The 25,625-nt window shown below is 48.8% G+C and overlaps 1 protein-coding gene across 1 annotated transcript; it reads right to left on the minus strand.

Moving 5' to 3' along the window:
* Nucleotides 1–9: 9 nt before the first annotated feature.
* Nucleotides 10–25,625, minus strand: LOC138814933 (integrin alpha-D-like). The gene is made up of 30 exons (XM_070004068.1): nt 25,549–25,625; nt 22,681–22,786; nt 21,941–22,044; nt 21,724–21,794; nt 21,495–21,609; nt 18,577–18,707; nt 16,602–16,747; nt 14,939–15,092; nt 14,686–14,836; nt 13,638–13,711; nt 12,080–12,209; nt 11,866–12,008; nt 11,592–11,732; nt 11,299–11,508; nt 10,148–10,278; nt 9,880–10,037; nt 7,832–7,986; nt 7,443–7,571; nt 6,489–6,559; nt 5,873–6,014; nt 4,506–4,622; nt 4,321–4,400; nt 4,144–4,227; nt 2,801–2,879; nt 2,565–2,672; nt 2,313–2,390; nt 1,754–1,867; nt 1,536–1,637; nt 1,172–1,282; nt 10–422 (listed from the first exon to the last, which is right to left on the minus strand). The coding sequence occupies exons 1-30, from the start codon at nt 25,598–25,600 to the stop codon at nt 306–308; spliced, it is 3,504 nt and encodes a 1,167-aa protein (XP_069860169.1). The 5' UTR covers nt 25,601–25,625; the 3' UTR covers nt 10–305.

Here is a 25,625-nt window from a genome sequence, read left to right on the forward strand (position 1 = left end):
TCCTCCAACTCTTTCCTAGAGCAGTGCTCAGATCCCTGTGTTCAAGCTTTTCCAGACAAGGAAAATGTATTGTAAAGCATTGTGTGACAGTTCTGTCACATATGAACACCTATACTGACATACACGTCTCGTCACTGAGGAAGTCTGACTCACAGACACAAACACAGCAGTCGTTTAACTCCTTGAGCATGAGAGATTGTTCAGACCAGTCCAGATCTATGAAAAAGTTGTTCTCAATAGAAGTAGATTCAAAGGGAGAGAAAAAGACCAGCCCCAGAGGTAGAGATAAACAGGAAAATAGACCATCAGGAAGAAGGCAGATTTGGGACCTCCTCACAACTAACATCATCTCCAGTGCATGAAGCTGAGTCTTCTGTCTTGACATCCAGCATTTCTTTGTAATGACGTCTGAAGAAACCAAACTATGAAAGGAAGTCAAGGAGAAATGTAGGGTAAGAGAGCAGGAAGATGCTAAAGGAGAGGAAGGGGAGGGAACTGCACTAGCTTAGTGTGTCATCAGAATGTTCACTGAGACACTCTGAGACCTACTGTGTGTCATGCATGGTTCAATAGTTATACCCTCAATCCCTAAAAAGAGAAAAGCAGAACTTCCATAGACAGACAGGTTTCCTTGGCTGAGTTACTGTCACATTTCAGCCAATCTTTGAAGTTTGTTTTGCCACAGCTGAGGACCAAACTCAAGGCCTTGCATTTGCCAGGCAGCTGCTCTTCCACTTAGCTAAATCCTCGACACAGTAATTCTTATTTGCCCCTTCAAAAAAGAGAAATTGATTCAGAGAGAAATCAAGTAACTTGCTGAGCATTAAGTTGGAAGTAAAAGAGGCAAATACATACTTTAGCCAGCTTCAGTGGCTCACGCCTATAATCTTAGCTACTTAGGAAGCTGAGGACTAAGGCTCAGGGTGTGAAGCCAATGTGGGCAGAAAAGCCTGTGAGACTCTTATCTCCAGTGAGCCACCACAAAGCCGGAAATGGCTCAAGTGGAAGTATCCAGGCTCTGAGTTTAAGTGCCAGCACTGGCAGAAAAAGAAAACTGGGGGTACTTCAGCCTGCCTGACATCATAGATGGTGTTCCCCGCCTCTCCTCTCCTGCGTGTGGCAGGGCTGGGGTTGGATGCGGGTGGGGTTGGGAGTGGGCTAAAACACTCACCTTGTACAGGGCAGCTGTGATGAGGGCCAGTAGCAGCAGCCCGCCCACGGAGCTGCCCACCATGAGGAACATGGGATCATAGACCTTAACTTCTTCTAGCACTGTCTCCATCTGAGTTGGAGGCCAAAAACATCAGACCTCTTGACAGCTCAGCTTTCCCAAGTGCCCAGCCTTTAGGCCCTTCCCTTCCTCTCCTCCCTGGCCCTCCTCCAGGGCTGAGATGCAAAAGCATTCATCCATTTAGGTCCCGCCAGGTGCCTGCCTCCCACCTCCTACCTCTGGGTCTGAGAATCCCCCAATCAGCACCACACATCTGGAGCCCCTCACCAGCCTGGGCATTGCCCACCACACAGGCACTAACTACCTGGGCCTTCAAAAACGCCTCCTGTCCTGGGAGCTGGGAATACACAGACGTGTCAAACGTGATCTCAGCCACCGACATGACCAACACCTTCTTCTGCAATGTCTGCCAAGGAGGAGAGAGGAGCTGGGGAACTGGATGTTGTGGGACCAAGCAGGGAGCTCCAGGACCATCCTGGCTTGAGGATGGCCCCACGTGGATCAGGGCCAAGGTGTACACACCTGACTGACCCAGTCAAAGCTGAGGTTGCCCTGCAGGACAAATTCCAGCTCCTCCTGGATGCCGAAGGAAGGGATGTCACAACGGAACATCACACACTCCGCAATGGAGCAGTCCTGGGGACAGAGAAGCCATGGTGGACCAGAGGGAGGATCTGGCACAGAACATAAAGCCTGCTGATTCCAGTAGGGAAACTGGTGAACAATCACAAGATGATTGCATAATGCTGAAAATCCAGAAGGTTTTTTTTTTTGTTTTGTTTTATCGGTTGTGAGACTTGAACCCAGGGCCTGGATGCTGTCTCTGAAGCTTTTTCACTCAAAGCTAGCACTCTACCACTTTGAGCTACAGTGCCACTTGCAGTTTTCTGGTGGTTCATTGGAGATTAAGAGTCTCACAGGCTTTCCTGTCCAAGCTGGCTTCTAACCATGATCCTTAGATCTCAACCTCCTGAGTAGCTAGGATTACAAGCATGAGCCACCAGTGCCTGGCCTCCCCTGCCCCCCATCCCCACCCCTCCGAATGTCCTAATGTGCCCTGGGTCCTTGGGGTCATTCTTACCAGTACAGAATTTGTTGCAATCTGAGTCAAGAAGTCAGGATGTTGAGGAAGTTCCCTCTCTGACACACAGGGGAAACTCTGGGGAGAGAGAGGGAGGGAGGGGGGAGATAGATGGATTGAGGGCCGGTGGGTGTGGGGGGGGAGATAGACAGGCAGAGAACAATCCTTAACTACACAAGAATACCCATGCCCCTGATAGGAGTCAGGGCAGCACCACAGGATGAGATGCTGGATCGGGGGAAGGAGCAACACCTGTGCAGGGGCCTTCACAGCCACTTCCCAGACAGCCACACTGTTCAACAGGACGGGAACCCGGAAGGTGACGCTGATGGCCAGATCTCGTTGGCTCAAGTTATTCACCTGCAGACCATCAAGACCAACCATGACTGCCATCCCCAGCCCAATCCCAAGCCTCTCTTCTTTCCTTCCCACGGGCCTCTGTCTCCAGCTTGACTTGAGGCAGACATGAATAATCCCTAGCCTCTTACACGATATCCATGTTTGGCCTCTTTCCTGCTCTTCTTATCCAGAGATGAAAAGTTGAAATACTTAGTGGAGTCTTCCTGCCTAGAGAGAAGGTGAGTTGATAAAAAATACTCCTGAGACCATCTCCAGTGAGGGCTTCACCTATGATCCAAGGAAATAGCAGTGGTCCCCCAATACTTTAGCACCTTTCCCCCTCCCACCCCTAGTGTCCTTTGCTCCAGTCACCTGGAACGATCAGCTCTTCAAGACATACCTACTCCTCACTCTTCTCTACCGCTGGGTCTTTGCTTGATCTCTTTTGTCTGCCTGAAATGTCCCTGCTCCACTTCTAGGAATTTTCACCCAAAGGCCCAGCTTAAACCTTACTTCTAATCATGTTTAGATATTTTCCTATAGGGCCTGGCTCTCCAGTCGCCTGCCTTGGCCCGGGGCTCTTAGGAACCTTCTGCAGCAGTGTCTCACACTTCTTCCTTCCTCCATGCTTTCCTCCCCTTCTGTTCCATAACAGACCATAATCGCCTGTCTGGCACAAGCTCCACAGTTCTGAGTGCAGAGAAGAGCCTCCATCTCAATCTAGTAGCTTTGCATTCATATATTCCTGCTGAGCCCAGGGGAAAAGGTTGGACACATGTTAAAAGAAGCCTAAAGTTTTAAGGAAGAAGAGGAAGGACATGTACACTGTGACAGGCATGCGTGCGCATGCGCACATGCATTCACACATGCGTGCATGTGTGCACATGCATGTGTGTGTGTGTGTGTGTGTGTGTGTGTGTGTGTGTGTGTGTCCCACCAGCAGACCAGAGAAGCAGCAAGAATTATATAGTTCCATCAGGGCATGGTGTAAAATGTCTAGCTAGTTGTGCCTGTAAGCAATTCCATGGGAGGAAACAGGGATGGCTTTGATACTATTATAGTTTGGACATGGTTTGAGTTTGCTCTCCAAGGGGTGGTGTGATGGGAGCTTGGCTGTTTGGTGTGGTGATGCTGGGAGGTGATGGGACCTTTAAGAGGTGGAGCCTAGTGAGAAACTGCAAGGCCAGCCCCGCCCCTTGCTCCCCCAGCTTCCTGTCTCCCTGTGTGATCTCACCTTCTGATGACACCTATTCCCACCACTATGTTGTCCTCTATCATAAGATAATGTCACCAAGGGGGGCTCTGGAAAGATTCTGCACTATGCCTCCTGTCTCCAAAACCGTGAATTACATGAGCCTCATTTCTTCATAAGCATCCTGCCTCAGATACTTCATTACAGTAAACAAACTTGAGTTCACTGTCTAGCATCAGAAGAGCAACGTGGGCCTGGAGGAAGATCAGAGACCCCAAGGGGTGGGCTAGGATGAAGCACCTGCTGATCACTGTGTACACCGTGTATTTCACCGGGAGCTCCAGCTGGAAGGAGGTATTATTGGTTGCAGGCTTATTGTTCTTGCTGGAAAAGAAGAGAAGAGGGAATGTTCAGGAGACCCATGCTGGGGGCATTAGATGGAGAGTGAGCAACACATCACAGCTGGCCCGTGCTTACCTGCTTGCATTGGCCCTCACAAGCAATCTGTCTCCCAGAGTGGCCTCATAAGAGACGTCAAATGTGATTATAAAGGTGCCCTGAGAGAAGAAAGAGAAAGAGTGGGGATAGGGAAGGTCTTGAAGGAGTGAGAGAAGGGATGGGTTGGGACAAGGGAGAAGAGTGAGGACTTGGGCAGCACTGACCTTAGCACCTTCTCGAAAGATGGGGTGGTTGATGTTACAGCTGCTGCTCCTCAGGCTCTCATTCTGGGTGGGCTTTTCCTCACATGCCAGGCGCAGTGGGCGATGATGAGGTTCCTTCTGATAAAGGAGGTTATAAAAAGGTTATCTGCATGTTTATCTAAGAGTTGTGGCAAGCCTATAATTGAAGCTGATCAGGAGGCTGAGATAGATCTGAGGATCAAGGTTCAAAACCAGTCCAAGTAGATACATCTGCAAGACTCTTAACCAGCCAAAATGCCAGAATTAGAAGAGTGGTTCCAGTGGTGGAGATCCAGCCATGAGTGAAAAAAGTCAAGGGGAGTCCCAGGCCCTGAATTCAAGCCCCAGTATTCACACACACACACACATACACACACACACACACACACACACACACACACACCATACACACACCACCACCACCACGACTCAAAAGCTGGGCACTGGTAGGTAGCTCATAGCTCATGCCTGTAATCCTAGCTATTCAGGAGGCTGAGATTTGGGGATTGTGGTTCAAAGCCAGCCTGGGCAGGAACTCCATAAGACTTTATCTCCAGTTACCCACCAAACCAGAAATGAAGTTATGGCTCAAAGTAGCAGCCTACTAGCCTTGAGCATAAAAAGCTAAGGGACAGCACACAGGCCCTGAGTTCAAGACCCATGACTGACAAAAGAACAATTAAGCCAGGCTCATGCCTATAATCCTAGCTAGTCAGGAGACTGAGATCTGAGGATCACAGTTCAAAGCCAGCCAAGGCAGGAAAGTCCATGAGCTTCTTATCTCAAATTAACCACCAGAAAACTGGAAGCAGCACTGTGTCTCAAAGTGGTAGAGCACTAGCCTTGAACGAAAAAGCTCAGGGATAGCACACAGGCCCTTAATTCAAGACCCACAATCGACCCCACCCTCCATTTTTAAAAATAATAAAATAGAAATGAATAAAATAAAAATAAGAGTTGAAAGCAGAGCAGTAGGAGAGAGGAAGATTTTCATTAAATGGTTCTGGGAAAACTGGACTCTATCACAAAGAAAAAAAGAGAAAGAGAGAAAAAGAGAGAGAAAGAGATTGGATCCCTACCTCACTCTGTACAGTATGAAGTATTGCCTGGTGGATTTATAGGAAGAAGAGAGACTAAATTAACATGTGTACTTTTCGTCTGTGGTCAGCTTTGAGACTCTGCCAGCAAGAAGGTGAGGACCAGATGCAGACCCTTGACCTTGTACCTCCAAAATAGTGAGCCAAGGTAAACCTTCTTTCTTCCTAACTCTCTCAGTCAGTGGTATTCTGGCAACAGTAAATGCACCAATACAAGGCCTGGAGCCATTTAAGCCCAAAGTGTTTGTTTACCTGTATTCCTGATGCCCTTCGGTAGGCCAGCCCTGCTGGGTAGTAGAAAGTGATCACTGTTTCATAAGAATCCTCTCCTTCATTCCACACAGTCACCGTGAGGCTGAGCTCGGGGAAGCTCCCCACTATCAGAGTCTGCAGGCTGAGGGGAAGCACAGGACAGGCGGTGTGATGTCACTGGACACTGTGTGACGTCATGCTGCCACTGGATCAAGAGCAGGATGACAGGAGCTCATGAACCCTGTGCTGACATTTGACAATGGTCAAAACCATTGAGCCAGCTGGCTCACGCCTGTAATCCTAGCTACTCAGGAGGCTGAGATCTGAGGATCACAGTTTGAAGTTAGCTTGGAAAGGAACCATCCCCCCCCCCCCCCCGCCCAGGCGTGAGACTCACCAAAAAAAAGCTGATGTAGAGCTCTGGCTCAAGTGGTAGAGCACTAGCCTTGAGCAGAAAAGAAGCTCAGAGACAGTGCCCAGGCCCTGAGTTCAAGCCAGCACACACGTGCACACACACACACAATCATGCTAGAAGGCCAAGGAGAGTCACACGCAGTCTCATCCTTTATGAATGAGGGACCCCACATCTGGATATGAAAGAAGAGAGAGTTATTACCCTGAGAAGCTGAAGTTGACCCTCAGGTCACCTTCACAGAGGTCTTGGCCACAGGTCTTCTCAAAAGGTAGCTGCAGCAAAACAGATGCGATCTTCTCATCCCAGCTCTCCATCTTTCTCCCCTCCCCTCCTTAAGAGCGTGTATCCCCATGGCTGATCCCCGAGACTCTGCACCCAGCACTCAGCTAGAAACTGGCCATGCATGAGGTGAGGGTTGCAGGTTGGAAGAGAAAAGAAAGATAAGACACCAGAGGCAGCGACTGGAAGGATGGAAGTTCAAGGCTAGCCCAAGCAAAAACGTTAGTGAGACTCCCTTCTCAACAAGCAAGCCAGCCAGATGTGGTGGTGGCTACCTATCATCTCAGCTCCAGGAGTGGGAAGATAAAGGTAAGAAACAGCCTGAGACTGGATGTGGGGCAAAAGCAAAACCCTATTGGAACAATGAAGCAAAAAGAGCTGGTGGTGTAACTCAAGTGGATAGAGCACTTGGCTAGCAAGGATGAGGCTCTGAATTCTCACTCCAGTAGGTAAGATCCTTAGCTTCAAATAGAATAAAGTTGAGTCATGCCAAATCTAGTTCCTAGAGGAACAATAGGTAGCAGATGCAATGAAACTCCAGGATTGGTCAGAGTTTTGGCCTGAGTGGCAATTTGGAGAAACATGACCACTACAGGTGAATTAGATGTGACTGTTGTACCACAAATATAGATGAAGACAAGCCAAGATACCTGCTTCCTGTAGAAGCTCAGAGGCAGGCCTGAGGAAAGTATGGAAGGATCTAGAACGTGAGGTAGAGGCTTTATGTTGGGGAAAGTGAGCAGAGATGGAGGTGGGCAAGGTTCCAAGCTAGGCTGGGTCTTGGTTGCCAGGCAACCGGGATTGATGATGGGCTCTTAAGCCCCTGGGGACCCAATGGAAGGGTTCACATCCGTGGGACATCATTGAAAGACTTACAGAAGCAGTGAAGAGGTCTTGTGAGTCCATAGCCAGCACAGGGCGAAGATTCCAGAATGAGCTAGGTTCTTCCAGCAGGGAGAAGTTAAGGCGCAAGATGATGGGGCTCCCTGCATCCTCCACACAGTCCTGGGGGGGACAATAGGTTTCCCTGAACACATTAACCTTATTCTCCATTTCCAGGCCATCTCCTCTACCACACACCCAAACTATGTGGCCAGGGTTTTCTCCTTTCTGCCCCCACCTCATCCCCCCCATCCTTCCTCTCTCCAGCCCCCCTGATTTTCACTCTGCCCACTTCACCTGGCAGAGAACAGGGAGCAGGGATTCTGCAAGCTAGCCTCCGTTTCCTCCACTCTCTCCCCTTTCCCAAAACCCAAAATCCTCACTGGCAGAAGCAGCTTCACACTTTCACAGTGATTCCCAAGCCCCAGGATCTTCCTCCGACTCAAAGTCCAGTTCTTGGTCTCATGAAAAATAGCACGAGGAATCAGACGGCCTGGGTCCAATGCCAGATCATATCTGATAGAGCTCTGGATAGCATCTATGGTAGAAGGAGGAATGCAAAGTAGGAAGGTAGAGTGAATCTAGAATGCTGTTTGCTTTAATTTGATCATGTAAAGCTGATGGTTCACACCTGTAATCTCATCTACTCAGAAGGCTGAGAAGGATCTCAAAGTCTGGACAGGAAATTCTCTCTCTCTCTCTCTTTTTTTTTTTGGTCAGTCATGGGGCTTGAATTCTGGGCCAGGGCACTGTCATTCAGCTCTTCAGCTCAAAGCAAGCACTCTACCACTTGAGCCAGAGAGCTACTTCCAGTTTTCTGGTGGTTAATTGGAGATACGAGTCTCATGGACTTTCCTGCCTGGGCTGGCTTTGAACCGGGATCCTCAGATCTCAACCTCCTGAGTATCTAGGATTACAGGCGTGAGTCACCAGCACCCAGCTCTGTAAGACCCTTCTCTCCAATTAACCACCAGAAAAACAGGAAGTAGAGCTGTGGCTCAAAATGGTAGTGCATTAGCCTTGAGCAAAAGAGCTCAAGGACAGTGCCCAGGTCCTGAATTCAAACCTCATGACAAAAAAAAAACTGTTAAGTCTCACTTGATCATGCAATAAAGATTTGCTATTCACATCCAAAGAGTTAGGATCTACACTGTTGGGAATACACGTGGAGAAGACAGAAAAATGTGTCCTTGTTCCCTGCCCTCAGGAACTTGCAGGGTAAGCAGGTGTCAATGGCTCAGCCCTGTAATCCTAGCTACTCAGGAGGCTGAGACCTGAGGACTGAGGTTCAAAGCCAGTCTGGTCAGGAAAGCCTTATCTCCAATTAAATGTCAAGAAATCTGGAAGTGAAATGGTGACTCAAGTGGTAGAGCATTAGCCTTAAACAAAACAGTCCAGGGAAAGCACTTAGGCCCTTAGTTCAAGCCCCAGTTACAAGGTAGGGTCTTCTAGGTATGCTAATGCAGTCTTGGCCAACTAGGATAAGGAGGAAGAATAGGAAGAGGAGAACATTTCAGACTGGAGAGATCAAGAACAGGGAGACTAGCATACGTGCAGAAATATATCAAGGGAGGGAGAAAGAAGATATCCAGAGGTCAAAGTGCAGATGCACTGTGGGAAAGGGTTTGGGTCTTTCCAAATGCAAGGGAGCCATTTAGTGAAGGAGCAGGCAAGGAGTCTAGATTTGCATTGTAGAACCACATTTCCTCTGTGGATACAGGGTGGAAGGTATAAGAAGAGACAGGGGAGCCGGACACCAGTGGCTCATGCCTGTAATCCTAGGCTGAAATCTGAGGATCGAGGCTCAAAGCCAGCTCAGGCAGGAAATTCTATGAGACTCTTATCTCCTATAAACCACTCAGAAAACCAGAAGTGGGGCTGTGGCTCAAGGATAGAGTACTAGCTTTGAGCTGAAGAGATGCGGAACAGTGCCCAGGCCCAGAGTTCAAGTCTCACAGCCCACCAAAAAAAAAGGAGAGACAGGGAAACCACTCAGCATCTCCTCTGTCTCTCTGTCTCTCTCTTTCTACTTTCTTTCTCCCCCGACCTCTTTTGCTTGAACTCAGGGCCTGGGCACTGTCCCTACATTTTTCTGCTCAAGGCTGGCACTTTGCCACTTTAGCACTTGAGCTATAGCTCCACTTCTGTCATTTTTGCTGGTTAATTAGAGGTAAGAATCTCATGGACTTTCCTGCCCAGGCTAGCTTTGAAGGGAGATAGTCAGATCACAGCCTCCTGAGTAGCTAGGATGACAGGCAGGAGCCACTAGGGCCGGGCTGAATCTCTTTTCTTTGGTGGAAGTTGGAGGGCAGGTGCTGTGTTGGAGGAAGATTGTGGCTGGGGCAGGAGAAGTGGGGTCCACTTTTTCTTGAGGATGGACTTGGAGGGGTCCTCTCAAGAGGCGAGGTCCAGCCTCAGGGAGGGAACTCACCTAAGTGGTCAAATGAGCCCTTGTGGATAGTGAGACAAATCGTAACCTCCCCAGCTTCCAGAGAGGGGAACACCTCTTCCCAGCACTGATACACAGCCTTCGCCACCTCCACAGGGGCAAACTGCATGGATACCCCGACTTTCAGCACAGGTAGACTCCTGAAGGATATAGACAGAGGCTGTGGAAGGCCACTGGGAGTACAAGGGTGGACATGGCGCTGGTGAGGCAGGCAGGAGGCGGGCAAGGGTGGAGTGTGGGGAAATGTCACCTGAGCAGCACCGCATGTCCTTGGGCCCCAACGGCCAGGTCCACCAGTCCGTCTTGGTTGAGGTCCTGGCCTCCACTTAGTGACTGCCCAAAATACTGGAGCTTGGAGGAGAACTGGGAGCCAGGGATCCTCTGGCCAGAGAGGGTAAGAAATGTGGAAGTCAGGACCATAATGCATTGAGAAGAAAGGTTTGAAAAGAGGTTGCAGGGAGTGCAGGTATGGATAGAGACATTGGGAAAGAGCCATGGGGTACAAGAAAGTCAGAGAAACAGCAGGGCAACTTCGGGGGGACCCTCCCATCCACCTCATGGTCCCACTCCCCATGACAGAGTAGATTAATAAAGAAAGAAAAGCCAGGTACTAGTGGTTCATTCAGCAATCCTAGCTACTCAGGAGGTTGAGATCTGAGGATCTCAGCTCAAAGACAGCTGAATAGAAAAGTCAGGGGGACTCTTATCTTCAATCATCCAGCAAAGAATTGGAAGTGGAACTGTGTCTCATATGGTAGAGCCTTGAACAAAAAAGCCAAGTGAGAGCAGGAAGTCCTGATTCAAGACCCATTGCCATCAGAAGAAAGGAAGGAAGGCAGGAAGGCAGGAAGGCAGGAAGGCAGGAAGGAAGGAAGGAAGGAAGGAAGGAAGGAAGGAAGGAAGGAAGGAAGGAAGGAAGGAAGGGAGGGAGGGAGGGAGGGAGGTGGGAGGGAGGGAGGGAGGGAGGAAAGGAAGGAGGGAATGGAGCAAGGGAAGGAACAATGATAGGAATATAATAGAGTCACTTGTTCATTTGCTGGGCTTGCTTGCTCATAAGTATTTTAGGATCAGAGCACTTGCTATGGTGGTTTTCACACACAGCCTATGCATTCAGTTTGATCATTTCTATGTCTCATAATAAGGAATGAGCTGAAAGAGGCAAAGTCAGTCTCTGGCACATGTCTAATCATGGCTGCCACAACCAGGGATGAAATGTGGGGTCTGACCTCTCAACATCAACTCTTTACCCACTTCTTTAATGTGCACAAAACATTCAAGGACCTTTGGAAGCAAAGAAGAAAGGAGAAGCTTTGTGCCTATTGGAGGCTGGGGAAATTTCAGGACATAAAGTACAGGAGGCTGCGTTCAGTGACAGGGTAAGAGTTGCAGATAGGGCCTTACCTGGCTGTGTACAGGGCCCACAACCAGGCCTGAGGTCCCGTGAAATATGTAGACCGCACCCCGGTTCTCCTGCTCTCCTGGAGCTCCAATGGCCACGTCTGTCAGCTTGTCCCCGTTCACGTCCCCCAGCACTGTCAGGGCCGCCCCAAAGCGGCCCCAGGGATGGCCCTGCTCCCCATGGAGAACAGACCCACACCGCCACCGAGCCCTCTGCACAATGAAACCAGTGTCAGCACAACCCAGCCTCCCCCCCCTCCAGCCCCCACCCTGCCCGGGCCCCATGTGCCACTCACCCCCCTGGGCATGGGGCACACGGACACCTGGCCCCCTCGCATCTGCTCATAGTAATGCGGGGCCCCAATGAGGATCAGGTCGGTGTTGCCATCTCTGCTGACGTCCACGGAGCACAGGGAGGCCCCAAAGTAGGAGCCAATCTGGAGGGCAGAGTCCGAGCTCACCTGCCTGACCCCCCCTGCCTCTCCCTCATGAGCCCAAACCCCATCCCCTTCTCTACCCAGCCACATGGCCCCGTTGAGGTCCACCCCCCCCCATCTCACCCACACCCACCTGGGTCCCGGGGACCTCAGCATTTGGCTTCCATTGCCCCACGTCCTGGGTGAACATGACAACCTTCCCCGTGTGCTGGTGCCGAGGGGCCCCCATGACCAGATTCCATGTCCCCTTCCACAGGGCCAGCTCCATGGAGTAACCTGAGGAAACCGGGCCTCAGCTCCAAGGCGTCTCCCCCACTTCCCAGCAGCCCCCCCGGGGCCTTCCTCACCTAGGTAGGAGTCTCTCATGTCCACACTCTTCTGAGACTCGCTGATGAAGGTGGGGGCCCTGGTGGAGGGGTACAGGAAGGCGCCTCCAGACCAGCCAAAGCTCCCCACAGCTCCCAGAACCGGTCCATCCTGGAAGGAAAGGATTCCAGAACTGAGCCCAAACCCAAGCCTGTCCCCAACAGGCCAGGTCTCCAGCATCTCTCATGATTGTGTGATTGTGTGTGTTGTGTGTTTTCATTCAAGGAGATGTTCTACCATTTGAGCCACAAGCCCACTTGTGGCTTTTGCTGGTTAATTGGAGCTGTGAGTCTCATGGGCTTTCCTGCTTTGGCTGGCTTTGAACCCCGAGCCTCAGATCTCAGCCTCCCAAGTAGCTGGGATTACAGGTATGAGTCACCAGCACCCTGCACCTCTCATCATGTTGACTTTTCTTTTCTCTAGGCTTCATTCTTCCTCCAGACCTTGACTCTTAGCATCCCTGGGTGCATCCTGGGTCCATCCTCTCTGCTCCTCTCCTCTGCACCCTGCCTGTCCTGCTGCCGTCTGTTCTGCCTTTTCCTTCCTGGAAACTATGGGCTTCCTCAAACCCACAGGAAGGGGCAGCAATGATGGAAGAACATTGCTCAGTTCCTACCATGACATCTAGACTTCAGCCCAACCTCCCATCACCCCCTTCTGCCCTTGGTGCCGCTCTGGAAGGAAGGGTCAACCTCAAAGTCACCCCTCTGTGAGGTGACTCCCCACCATCTTCAGAGAGGCATACTTATTTATTTTCTCCCATGCACACTTTGTTTGTTGCTCTATTTGATTGCATAGAACTTAGAAATAAGCAAAGGAAAGAGAGAGTGACCAAAAGAGAGAGAAAGAGAGGGAGATTCAGACAGAGACAGGAAGGATGGAAGGAAGGAAGGAAGGAAGGAAGGAAGGAAGGAAGGAAGGAAGGGAGGGAGGGAGGGAGGGAGGGAGGGAGGGAGGGAGGGAGGGAGGGAGGGAGGGAGGAAATCTCTGGTAAATAGCCAAGGGCCCATGACCTAACTTCAGTGATCAGTTCCTGTCTAGCGTGCCTCACTCCTTCCCATTCTTCAGTTATTTTGAAGCAAATCACTCCAGATACCTTGAGCCTCCATCTGCTTTCAGCCCAGCCTTGTCATCTGTCTAAACGGTGTGACCCGGACCCTCCCACTGCCCAGCCCTCTCCTTCCTCTGATCCCACCATGCCCTTCTTTATCTTTAGCATAGTAACCTTATTTCTGCCTCAGGATCTTTGCATTTGCTTTCTCCTCTATTTAGAGCAAATCTTTCCTTAGATTCCCCTTTCCCCCTTTTCCTGGCTCCTTCTCATCATCTAGCCATATATATTCCAACACTCAATACACTCTGAATTTCTACTGTTTATGACCTCCATCCACTAGAACACATATTCCATGAGAGAGGAGCCCGAGTCTTCTCTATTCTACCCCCCACCCCAGCACCTAAAATCCCATCTGGTATGTCTCCCTAATCAGACAAGGAAGGGGGACCCAACTCCATCTCCTGGCCTGGTGGTCATGCACTCACCACTGTGAATACTGAGCTGAAGCCTTCTTGAGACATCTCGTGGTGAAAGTTGCTGCTCTTTCTCGACCTGGTTCCTGTGGGGAAACAGATCAGTTAGGCTCTCCAACGCCAGGAGACCCTGAAGGCATAGAGTAGAAAGAAAACACAGGGGACAGGGCAGGTTCTGAGGAATGATGTTTGGCTGACTTTTGAAAAAGATGGACTAAGCTGGACACTGGTGGCTCATGCCTGTGATCTTAACACCTCAGGAGGCTGAGATCTAAAGATGGTGGTTTGAAACCAGCCAGGGCAGAAAGTCGGTGTGAGACTCTTATCTCCCAAGGAACCACCAAAAAGCTGGAAGTGGAGATGTGGCTCAAGTGGTAGGATGCCAGCCTCCAGTAGAAAAAGGTAACTGACAATGTCTAGGCCCTGAGTTCAAGCCCCAGGACCACCTACCTCAAAATAAAATAAGAGAAAATAAAGCAAAGCAAAGAAAAAGAATGGACTGTCAGAGCTCCAGGGGACAATTGGATAGAGACCCCTTAAAAGGTAATCCTTCTGGGCGTTGGTGGCTCACGCCTATAATCCTAGCTACTCAGGAGTCTGAGATCTGAGGATCGAGGTTCAAAGCCAGCCTGGGCAGGAAAGTCTATCAGACTCTTATTTCCAATAAACCACCAGAAGCCGGGCGCTGGTGGCTCACGCCTGTAATCCTAGCTACTCAGGAGGCTAAGATCTGAGGATCGCGGTTCAAAGCCAGCCCGGGCAGGAGAGACCGTGAGACTCCTATCTCCAATAAACCACCAGAAAACCGGAAGTGGCGCTGTAGCTCAAGTGGCAGAGCGCTCGCCTTGAGCTGAAGAGCTGAGGGACAGCGCCCAGGCCCAGAGTTCAAGCCCCATGACCGACAAAAAAAAAAAAAACACCAGAAAACCAGAAGTGGCTCTGTGGCTCAAGCAGTAGAGCACTCGCCTTGAGCTGAAGAACGCAGAGACAGAGCCCAGGCCTAGAGTTCAAGCCACAGGACCTACAAAAAAAAAAAAAAAAGGTAATCCTTCCCATTTACCCTCGACTGCAAAGATCTTCTCCTGTAGCTGCTTCTGGATGCTTCTGAGTGCCGAGAAGTTGCCCACTTTGATCACATGGTCCTGAGAGGGTGCTGAGCTGATGGTGTCCAGCTCCTGCCGGGCACTGGGATCCTGGAAGGCGTCCCCCACCTGCAGTAGAAAGATGGCCGAGGGAGAGGAGGATTCTGCCCAGTCCCTCACCGGCCTAGGTGTGAGCCAAGTCAGGAAGAGCCATGAGGAAGAGGCCCGTACCCCGATGGCGTAGCGGGTAATGCCCGCTTCCTCTGCCTGGGGAATGACATCATGGTAGTCCAGAGGGTCTCTGTACTTCTGTCCATCTGTGATGACAATGAGGATCTTCTTGGCACTTTCACGAGCCCCATTCTTGCTGTGAAATAACTCCTTCCTGCCAGGAGAGAAAGGGAAAAGATGCCACTCAGATACAATGCACTCTGCAAGGCCTTTGTTGCCCTCGCTGGGAACTCCCCTGAGAAGTCAGGACGTTCTGCTACCAGGATGGGCCAGACTCTATCGGCCCCATAAAGAAAATGATTGAGTCTGAGAGCTGGGGGGTGAGGCTTAGGGTTGGAATACCTGCCTGGCAAGCATAAGATCTTGAGTTTTAAAAACAGAAGGAGGAAGAAGGGGAGGAGAAGGAAGAAAAAGGAGGGGAAGGGGGAGAGGGGGAGGGAAGAGGAGAAGGAAGGAAGAAAAAGGTGGGAGGGGGAAGGGAAGAGGAAGGAGGAGGAAGAAAAGGAGGAGGAGGAGGAGGAGCCATAGGAGGAGGAGGAGGAAGAATAAGAGGAGGAGGAGGAAGAAGAGGAGGAGGAGGAAAAGAAAATGGTTCCACCATCTTCAGTTACTGAGACACAGGCCCAGCCACCCCCGCTGAGCCCTGCTAGCCAGCTCTTCCCAGATTCCAGACAAATGGATGAAGGACTCAGTGTCCTGCCCTGGGGACCCAGTGTCCTGTGTAAGAACAGCAGGGCTCACCAGTCCCACCCTGGGACTATGCAAAAATGACAACAGTTGTTTAAACTACTAAATTTGGCAAGGGAGTGTTAAGCAACAGGAGATAATTGAAACAAATGGTATCCAGTTATTTGGAAGATTAGACACTATGTGTCTGTGGCAGGCTTCCAGAAGAGCATTAATTAAATGATAGCTGTAATAATGGGCTACAATGTATCAATATGTTCATCTAGCCCTATAAACTCCAACACACACACTAACAACATAGCAAATACAACACTGTGTGTGTGTGCACACGTGCGTGCACACATGTGTGAGATTGCCAGTCCTGGTGCTTAAACTCAGGGGCTGAATGCTGGCTCTAAGCTCTTTGTTCAAGGCTAGCCCTCTACTATTTGAGCCATAGCTCCACTTCCAGCTTTTTGGTGGTCAACTGGAGATCAGAGTCTCACAGACCTTCCTGCCCAGGCTGGTTTTGAACCCTGATCCTCAGATCTCAGCCTCTCAAGTAGCTAGGATTACAGGTGTGAGCTACCAACACCGAGTATAAATATAATACTGGAAGCTTTCTAACTGCCCAATATGAAAGACCTTCCCCACCCTCCTCCTTAGCCCTCATATTTTCTTTCTTTTTTTTTTTTTTTTTGATGGTATTGAGATTTGAACTCAGAGTCCTGTGCTTGCTAGGTAACTGCTTCACCACTTGAGCCACACTTTCAGCCCCTTCCCCCTTTTTTTGTTTTGTTTTGTTTTTCAGATAAGGTCTCAGGCAAAAAGGGGGAGGTCAGCATCAGACCATAGCCCTTCCATGTCAATATCCATGTAGCTGGGATTCCAGGCATGCTATACCACACTCAGCCCCTTTAAGCATTCTCCTGCCTCCCTGAGAAGGGGATGGGGGAAGAAGAAGGTGGAGCAGTGGTATGAGAGGAAGAGAACTTACACCACTTTGAGGATGCCCGTGGCTGTGAACGTCAGGCCACTCAACTGTACAATGGGGTCCACCAGGCTCTGAGGGCTCACGCTGGTGCGGAATTTCGTGAAGGTGAAGTGGGTCTTCAGGATGTTGGAGTACTGCATCAGAGAGAACTGGAAGGGCCAAGAGGGAGGGCCTGGCACTCGACAGGGTTTTGTGTTTGTTTTTGCAAGCTGCTGAGCAAGTGCTCTATCAGCAGCGCCAGTCCTTTTTGCTTTCATTATTTTTCACACAAGATCTCACTTTTTTTGCCTGGGCTAGCCCAGACTGCAATCCTATTTCTGTTTTCCCACTTAGCTGGGATGACAGGTACATGCCATCAGGCCTAACTTTTGATTGGGAGAAACAAGCATCTTTGAAACTGTTTTTGTCCAGACTGGCATTGAACTTGGATCCTCCTAATCTTACCCTCCTAGTGAACTAGGATTACAGGCAGGAACCATCCTGTCTAGCTTTTGAAAGTGTACTACTACTACAACTTTTATTATTATTATTTTTTTGGTCCGGTCATGGGGCCTGAACTCTGGGCCTGGGTGCTGTCCCTCAGCTCTTCAGCTCAAGGCTAGCGCTCTACCACTTGAGCCACAGTGCCACTTCCGGCTGTTTTTTTCTGCTTATGTGGTGCTGAGGAATTGAACCCAGGACCTCATGCATGCAAGGCAAGCGCTCTACCACTGAGCCACCTTCCCAGCCCCTTATTATTATTATTGCTACTATTATTCAGAACTAGGGAACAAACCAAGGGTCTGTGCAACATGAAATCAAGTTGTGTCACTTCCTTACTTCCCAAGAATTTGCATACACATATGCATTAGTTGCTAGAAAATTATAAGGTAAATGTCCTGAATTTGCAAAAGTAAAAGGGAGGATAATAAGCATGTGAAGGAGCAAAAGAGGTGAAGAAATAATAAAGGCAATAAAGGAGGTGAATATAATCATATTATGTGTATATATGAGTGACATGGGTTTGATCGTAATAAGTTACTTTGTAAAACTGATACACAGTAATAAAAATGCATCTTTTTTTCTGCTCAAGGCTGGTGCTCTATCACTTGAGCCACAGCTCCACTTCCAGCTCTTTTCCTGATTAACTGCAGATGAGTCTCACAGATGTTCCTGCTTGGGCCATTTTTTTTTCTTTTCTATAGGTTTTTTTGTTTTGTTTTGCTGTCCAAGACTGGGACTCAAACTCAGTATCTGACACTTTTCACTCATTTGTGAGTGCTTTACTACCTGAACCATGCCTCCAACCTCCTGTGCTGGTTTCAACCCTCAGTCCTCAGATTGCAGCCTCCTAAGTGGCTAGGACTATAGATGTGAGCCTCAATTCCCAGCACCAGTTTTGTTTGTTATTGTTGTTGTTGTTGTTTGTCAGTCATGGGGCCTGAAATCTGGGCCTGGGCACTGTCTTTCAGCTCTTCAGCTCAAGGCTAGCGCTCTACCACTTGAGCCACAGCACCACTTCCGGCTTTTTCTGCTTATGTGGTGCTGAGGAATCAAACCCATGGCCTCATGCATGCAAGGCGAGCACTCTACCACTGAGCCACCTTCCCAACCCCCAGTTTTTTTTAAGTCCCTATTATATAGAAAATATGAAGAAACATAATATGCCTCATCTGGCAGAGTAGTTGCCTAGCAAGAGTGAGGCCCTGAGTTCAAATCCTGGACTTGCCACCCACACAACAAAAAGAAAGAAATCATTCATTTGACTGAGTTACTCTGAGACTTCATAGCAAAATTAATTTGAAATCCTTTCAATGTTTTCAAACAGCAGGTGACATATGGAGACACAAGAAATGCCTTGTGAGAAGCTCCTAGGTCAGGGGTCAGACTGGCCCCACCCTGCGCCCCGCCCTGAGCCCTCGACTTTGAGCTCCAGCCTATCATGGGCCAAGCCCCTCCCACATCTGCCCCACTCCCAAGCCTTGAGCCTGGCACTCACCATGGTGTTGGTACCCTGGAACTGGTCCATCACAGCTCTGACAAAGTCCTTCATCTGGCTAAAGTCACTGGGCTCTATGCTGCCAGAGCCATCGATCAGGAAGACAATGTCCATCTCGTTGTGTGGACAGTCTGCAGTGGAGGGTGAAGGCGATGGAGATGCATGGATGGCAGCCTGGAGGTGTCATTCACCTCCAGTGCTCTGAGTAACTCCCACCCTCCCCCATGTCCTGGAACAAGAAAGGAGGAAGTAGAGGACGAGGCCAAATGGGCTCCCAGCTCATTCTGTCAATGAATACTTAAGAAACTAACTGTTACAGGGTTCAGAGAGCTCACAGGAGGCAGTTTAACAAAGTGCTTGACCTAGAACCACAGTGCTGCCACTCACTGGTTGGTGAATTTGGGCAAGAGATTTAATTTCTCCAGGCTTCAGGTTTCTCATGTGTAAAATGAAGATAATAGGGCCTACTGCATTGGATTGTTGCAAGGATCAAACTAGTAATGTGTAAACCAGGCCCTGGTAACTCAGGCCTGTAATCGTAGCTACTCAGGAGGATGAGATCTGAGGATCCAAGTTCTAAGTCAGCATGTACAGGAAAGTCTATGAGACTCTGATCTTCAGCTCAACAGCAAAAAGGTGAAATTGGAGCGTTGACTTAAGTGGTAGAAAGCAATAGCCTTGAGCAGAAAAGCTCAGGAACAGCACCTAGGCCTGAGTTCAAGCCCCATGACCACCACCAACCACAGCAGCAACAAGAATAACAACAACCATGGCCTAAATCAAACCTACATAAATCCCCTTTTGGTACTGGGTGTAAACTCAGGCCTAATACCTGCTCAGCTTGCCTGCTTGCTTGGCTGGTGCTCTACCATGTGAGCCACACCTCCAGCACAACTTTTCTTTTGTGATAAAGGTAATATACAGAAGGGGTACAGTTACATAGGTCAGGTAATGAGTATATTTCTTTCTGGATAATGTCACCCCTTCCCTCCATCTCACCTAGTTCTTCCCATCCACAAGTTGTACAGTTCATTTTCAATATAATATCCAGTGAGTAACACTGCTGCATTTGTTCACCCTTTGTCCCTCCATTTCTGTGCCCTTCCCCTTCCCCTCCCAAAGACAGATGAATGAACAAAAATGACACAAAGAAAGGAAAACAAACAAAAACAAAAACAAAGCTCTTGTTTCCATTTCCTGGAGTTCATTTCCCAACATGACTTTTTACTGGTTATTTTGGAGACAAAGTCTTGAGGATTTTCCTGCCTGGACTGGGCCCTGAACCACAGTCAGTCCTAGGTCCCAGCCTCCTGAGTAGCTAGAAATATAGGCATGAGCCACTGGCACCTGCATCCCTTAGTGAACACTTTTCCAGCTGTATCATGAAATCACCACGTGTGTGGCAAGCCCTCTCACAACGTCTATTCTCATTCCCTGTTCTTTTTGTTACATCCAGTGGGCTTCCAACAGCACGGAGCTGAGTATCTTTTTAAAAGGACTAAGACAAGTAGGCAAGGTTGGCTCAAGCTCCGGATGCTGTCTCTATCAATGGGCCCTGGTCTCTCTGAGCTTCAGTTTCCTCATCTGATGGATGAAATCATCCTTCCCACCCCACAGCAACACCAGGAGACTGCAATGAGGTGAAGGCCACCAGGCACCTAGCAGTTCCTGGTGTTTAGCTTATGTTCAGAGGACCGAATTTTTCCAACCTGTCCCCACACCTGCACCACCTGATTCACCTGATTCACATTCCTATGTTCACTTCACATTGTCAGTTGCAGAGAAGATGTTTACTAGCTCATGTCTGAATGTCATATCACCTGCCTTGTCGAGACAGATATCTCACACTGGACATTGATTCTCCCAAGAACCCTGGGCCTTCCTGCATTCTCCTCCTCTATTCTCTCTATTTGCTGTAGACACTTTGTGGTCATGATAAAGTCTGGGGATATTTCTTCTGCTACTCCAACTTTTACTAAGAGCCCTTTGTGCCTGGTTTCATGGTCTCTCTGGTCTAAGGCATTGTTCTTGGTCAGCATCCTGTGGGGTCCCTAGCGTGTCTTTTTCTTTTAACTGTATTTTTGTTTATCTTTTCTTTTTGTGGTACTGGGGATTGAACCCAGGATGTTGCAGCCTGCCAGCATCTCTTTATATGACTTCTCACACCTAGTACATGGGATCCCCTTACAGCCAGCACACGAGCAGTTTGTCTGCAGCTTCTCTGTCCAAATTCACACCCCTCAGCTGGAAGTTCGGTCATAAGAACCAGCCCATGTCACGTGACAGGCAAGGCTCTAAGCACTCTATGTACATTCCATCCTTTCATCTCTATGACCATTACAATTATGAATCCCCATTTTACTAATGAGAAAACCATTGCCCATGGACAAGGAGCACACTTGAACTTGAACACCCCCATTATGCAGTGTGCCTCTGGGAGATGCCACTGCAGTGACCCCAGGCCAAATTTTCAATGGAAGACATCAACACTGAGGTAACTGGGCATCACAGTTTGCCACTCCATGAAAGGTGAGAGAGTTAGCCCAGAGCAGCCTGACAGCTTAGCTGTTGAGCTGTTGGGAATGGTCTCCTTGTCCATACAGCCTTCTTTCTCCAGGTCCACGCCATTGAAGGTTGAATTTCCTCAAAAGCTCATGAAGTATCCTTATGAGTGTTGGCAACTGTGAGACCCTCTCTCCCCTAATCTATTACCCAGGCTCTTCTCTGCCCAACAAGACATTCATCCTTCAGCTAGCAGAGAGCTCCAGCCTCCTCACCAGGCCAGACCATGCAGGGCCTGAGGTCTGGCTGAAGCTGCATAACCACAACCAGTACTCCAGGAAGGGAACAAGAACCAAAGTGATGAAAAGAAGTCTAGTGTGTGTTCCCTAGAGAATCTCTTTCTCCCAGGGACCTACCTGGGAGGGCATCTGGAAATGTCCTGGTGATCTGCAAGCGGGAGTTCAACAGGAGACAAAAGCCTTTTGCATATGTGTTCTCCTCACAAGTTCTATGCACCGTTGGACCACAGGCCTGGGAACAGAGCAAGGTGGGGGGCAGTGCATCTCCTCCTCCTCTGTGCCCCCCCAGGCCTATTCCAGCCCCTGCTGTGCCCTAAATATCCCTCGTGTAACCCAGGCAACTTACCAGCACCTGGGACTGGTCAATGGAAGTGGCCAAGGAAAAACCCAAGGACATGTTCACGAACCCTGGGGGTACTGAGAGAGGGTAGATACACATGCTTGCACTCAATGGCACAACCACCTTGCAGGGCAGCTGGGGAGAGTCTTGCTGGTAGCTGGACGGGGTGGGGGTGGGGATCTGGGACAGCAGAGGAACCCAAGACCTAGACCACATTACTCACTCTGCAGCAAGATGGGTTGGCACGTGCCAGTGGCTGGCACACAGTCGTACAACTGTCCCGTTTGGTTGACTGCCATCACCTGCAAGGGAGCTCCCACCACCAATCTGGAGAAACAATTGTGACACACAGATGAAGGGGGGCTGGGAATATGGCTGCTTTGGGGCTAAGGTTTTTTTCTCATCTGGCAATAAGGAAGCAAGATAAAGGAAGCTCTGGCCTTCCTGTTCAAGGCTAGAGTTTCACCCACATGTGCCAAGAACCATACTGGGCTTTGTTTTCCAGCATAGGTACATAAATGTATATGTTAGGGTTTATCAAGCTTCTGGTCTTTTGAAAAAAATCTTTACTCTCCAAATAGGTATATTTGAAACCATAATTGATGCTGCCCATTCATGGGTATGCATGTGGTGTTTCTGAGATGCTATCATTTTGAACCACCAGGAAACATTCACCTGAAGTTAAATGGAATTATTTCCTGTAGCTGTGCAACTCCTCAGGTTACCTGCCAAGATGCCACCCCTTTCAAGACCTCCCTTTCAAGGCTGGGTCTTCCTTAAGGTTTTGTGGTCCTTCCTGGGATCTTTAATGATATGTGGTGATGTCAGGGACCTCAGAAGAGACAGGGAAAGACTTCTCAGCCTAGCTATCTTTCCCCTAGGACACCTCTTGGGGTACCACCACCAGTAGCTCCCTCGCCACAGACCCTACAGGGGTAAGTGGAGGAATAAGCATGGGCCTACCGAGATCCACCAAACTGCACCACAGTCTGCCCAAAGCTGGCTTCATCATCTCTGAACACTATGGGTTCCTTCACATCCAGGTTAAATCCATGACAAGAAGCCAGGGCTGCAAAATAAAGAAATGAGAGTTGGAGGTGATTTGAGAAACTCCATCCTCTCTGGTCCCTGGCTTTTTGGTCCTCTAGCTTGGGTTCTCATCTGCCTGGGACAGCCAAGCCCTCTCCTGCCACTGTACTTAATGATGCTCCCATCCATCTCCCTCCCCCCAAAACAATCAGACACCTCACTACTGAATTCCATCTTACCTTCAGAAAGAAACTAACACCAATGATCTTCAAACATTCCATAAAACACAAAGGGAAAGAAAACTACCAAACTCATTCTGTGTAGCCAGTATTATCATAATATCAAAACCAGGTAAGCACATAATAACAACAACAAAAAATGAAGAAAAAAAAAGCATGGGGGGAGGAACTCCCAATAATTTTCTCCCAATACTTGGACAATAGATTCAGTAATATATTAACAATATCCTACACTCTGATGAGCTTCCTTCCAGGAATGCAAGGATAGTTCAACATACAAAAGTCAATAAATGTAACACATAGCCAAGCACTTGTGGCTCACGCCTGTAATTCTAGCTACTCAGGAGGCTGAGAGCTGAGGATCCAGGTTCAAATCTAGCCTGGGCAGAAAAGTCCATGAGACTCTTATCTCCAATAAACCTCTCACAAAACTGGAAATGGCACTGTGGCTCAAGTGCTAGAGCACTAGCCTTGAGCTGAAGAGCTGAGGGACATCACCCAGGCCCAGAGTTCAACTCCATGACCATATATATATATATATATATATATATATATATATATATATATATATATATATATATATATGAAACACAGTATATAAGAAGGAAAAAGGACAAAAATCATATGATCATATCAATGATACACAAACGTTCTTTAAAAAATTAGCACCCCTTAACCAGGTGATAGTAACTCATGCCTGTAATCCTAGCTACTCAGGAGGCTGCAATCTGAGGGTCACTGTTCAAAGCCAGCCAGGGAAGAAAAGTCCATGCGACTCTTATCTCCAATAAATTTTTCAGAAAAAGGCAGAAGTAGTGCAGTAGCTCAAGTGGTAGAATACTAGCCTTGAGAAAAAGAATCTCAGGGACAGCACATAGGCCTTGAGTTCAAGCTCCAGGATGAGCATGAGCATGTGGGCATGTACACACAAGTGCACACACACACATACTCACACACCTAAAGCATCTCTTTAGTCCTAAAGAAAATAGGAATAGGAGGAAGGTACCTTAACATAACAAAGGCTTTATATGATAACAATGTACTATGTGGGGGAAATTTGTGGCCACTTTCTCTCCAGTGAATAAAGACAAGGGCATCTGCTCTCTCCACTCTTATTCAAAAGTGCTAGAATTCCTAGCCAGAGCAATAAGGCAAGAAAAATAAACACAATAGACACACCAAGCAAACGTAGCTCTTGTCTGTAATCATAGCTACTCAGGAAGCTGAGATCTGAGGATTGGAGTTCAAAGCCAGCCCAGGCAGAAAAATCCATGAGATTCTTTTCTCCAATTAACTACCAGAAAACCAAAACTAGAGCTGTGGCTCAGTGTGGTAGTGTGTTAGCCTAGAGCAAAGGAGCTCAGGGACAGCACCCATGCCCTGAGTTCAAGCCCCATGACTGACAAAAAAAGAAAGAGAGAGAATTCAAATCAAAACTACATTGAGATTTTATCTAATCCAAGTCATAATGGCCATCATCAAGAAAATAAATAATAAGCCAGGCGCCAGTGGCTCACACCTGTAATCCTAGCTGCTCAGGAGGCTGAGATCTAAGGATCACGGTTTGAAGTCAGCCTGGACAGGAAAGTCCGTGAAACTCTCGTCTCCAATAAACTACTCAGAAAAAAAAAAAAAGCCAGAAGTGGTAGAGTGCTAGCCATGAACACAAAGAGGCTCAGGCACAGCGCTCAGACCCTGAGTTCAAGCCCAGGACTGGCAGAAAGAAAAAGAAAAAGAAATAACAAATGCTGGTGAGAATATGAGGAAGGAAGGAATCCTCAAACAAAGAGGACAACAGCGGAGAATCTGCAATTAACTGTTTTCAATTATGGATGTCCTCATTTCCTCTTTTTTTTTTTTCTTTATGCCAATCCTAGAGCTTGAAATCAGGGGCTGGGCACTGTCCTTGAGCTTTTTCACTCAAGACTAGCACGCTACCACTTGAGCTCCATTTCTAGCTTTTTGATGGTTAATTGGAGATAAGAGTCTCACAGACTTTCCTGCCCAGGTTGGCTTTGAACTACAATCCTCAGATCTCAGCCTCCTGAGTAGCTAGGGATGACAGGTATGAGCCACCAGCACTCAGCACAATCTGATTCTTAAGTGATACATGAATATGGTCTTGACAGAATTTTCAGATTCTGGACTATTCTCTTGATCACAATGGGGGAGCTTTACCTAACGGGGATAAATCACAGCCCAGAAAGGGGTATCTAACTTTTCTCCCTCCTTGGTTGGAATGTATAGCCTTTCCCTCCTAGGGAGTTGCCTGAGCCCATTTCTCACACACACAGCATCCACACCAGGGCCTCTGTGAAAAGAGGGAGAGAAGCCCTGGAAAACCCTGGCATTTGGAGAAACAGTTCATCCCCACAGAGCCCATCTCCCCTCACCTGTGTTTGGGTCACAGCACCCCAAATTACCAAGCCATTCTTCATCTCAAGCCAGACTCTACCTTCAGCTGCTCCTGAGACTCCCAACAGCTAACCCATCAGACAGAGCCCCCTCCCCCTCCACACACACATTCCCCCCAGCTTCCTCCCAGCCCTGGGACTCCACTCACCGCCCAGGAGGACCATAACTCCCAAGGGTAAGGCCATCACGGAGTAGCACATTGGAGGGAAGTGGAGGGGTGCTGAG

This window comes from Dipodomys merriami, unplaced genomic scaffold (assembly GCF_024711535.1).
Source record: "Dipodomys merriami isolate MVZ:Mamm:240054 unplaced genomic scaffold, mDipMer1.0.p SCAF_62, whole genome shotgun sequence".
Classification (NCBI taxonomy): Eukaryota; Metazoa; Chordata; class Mammalia; order Rodentia; family Heteromyidae; genus Dipodomys; species Dipodomys merriami.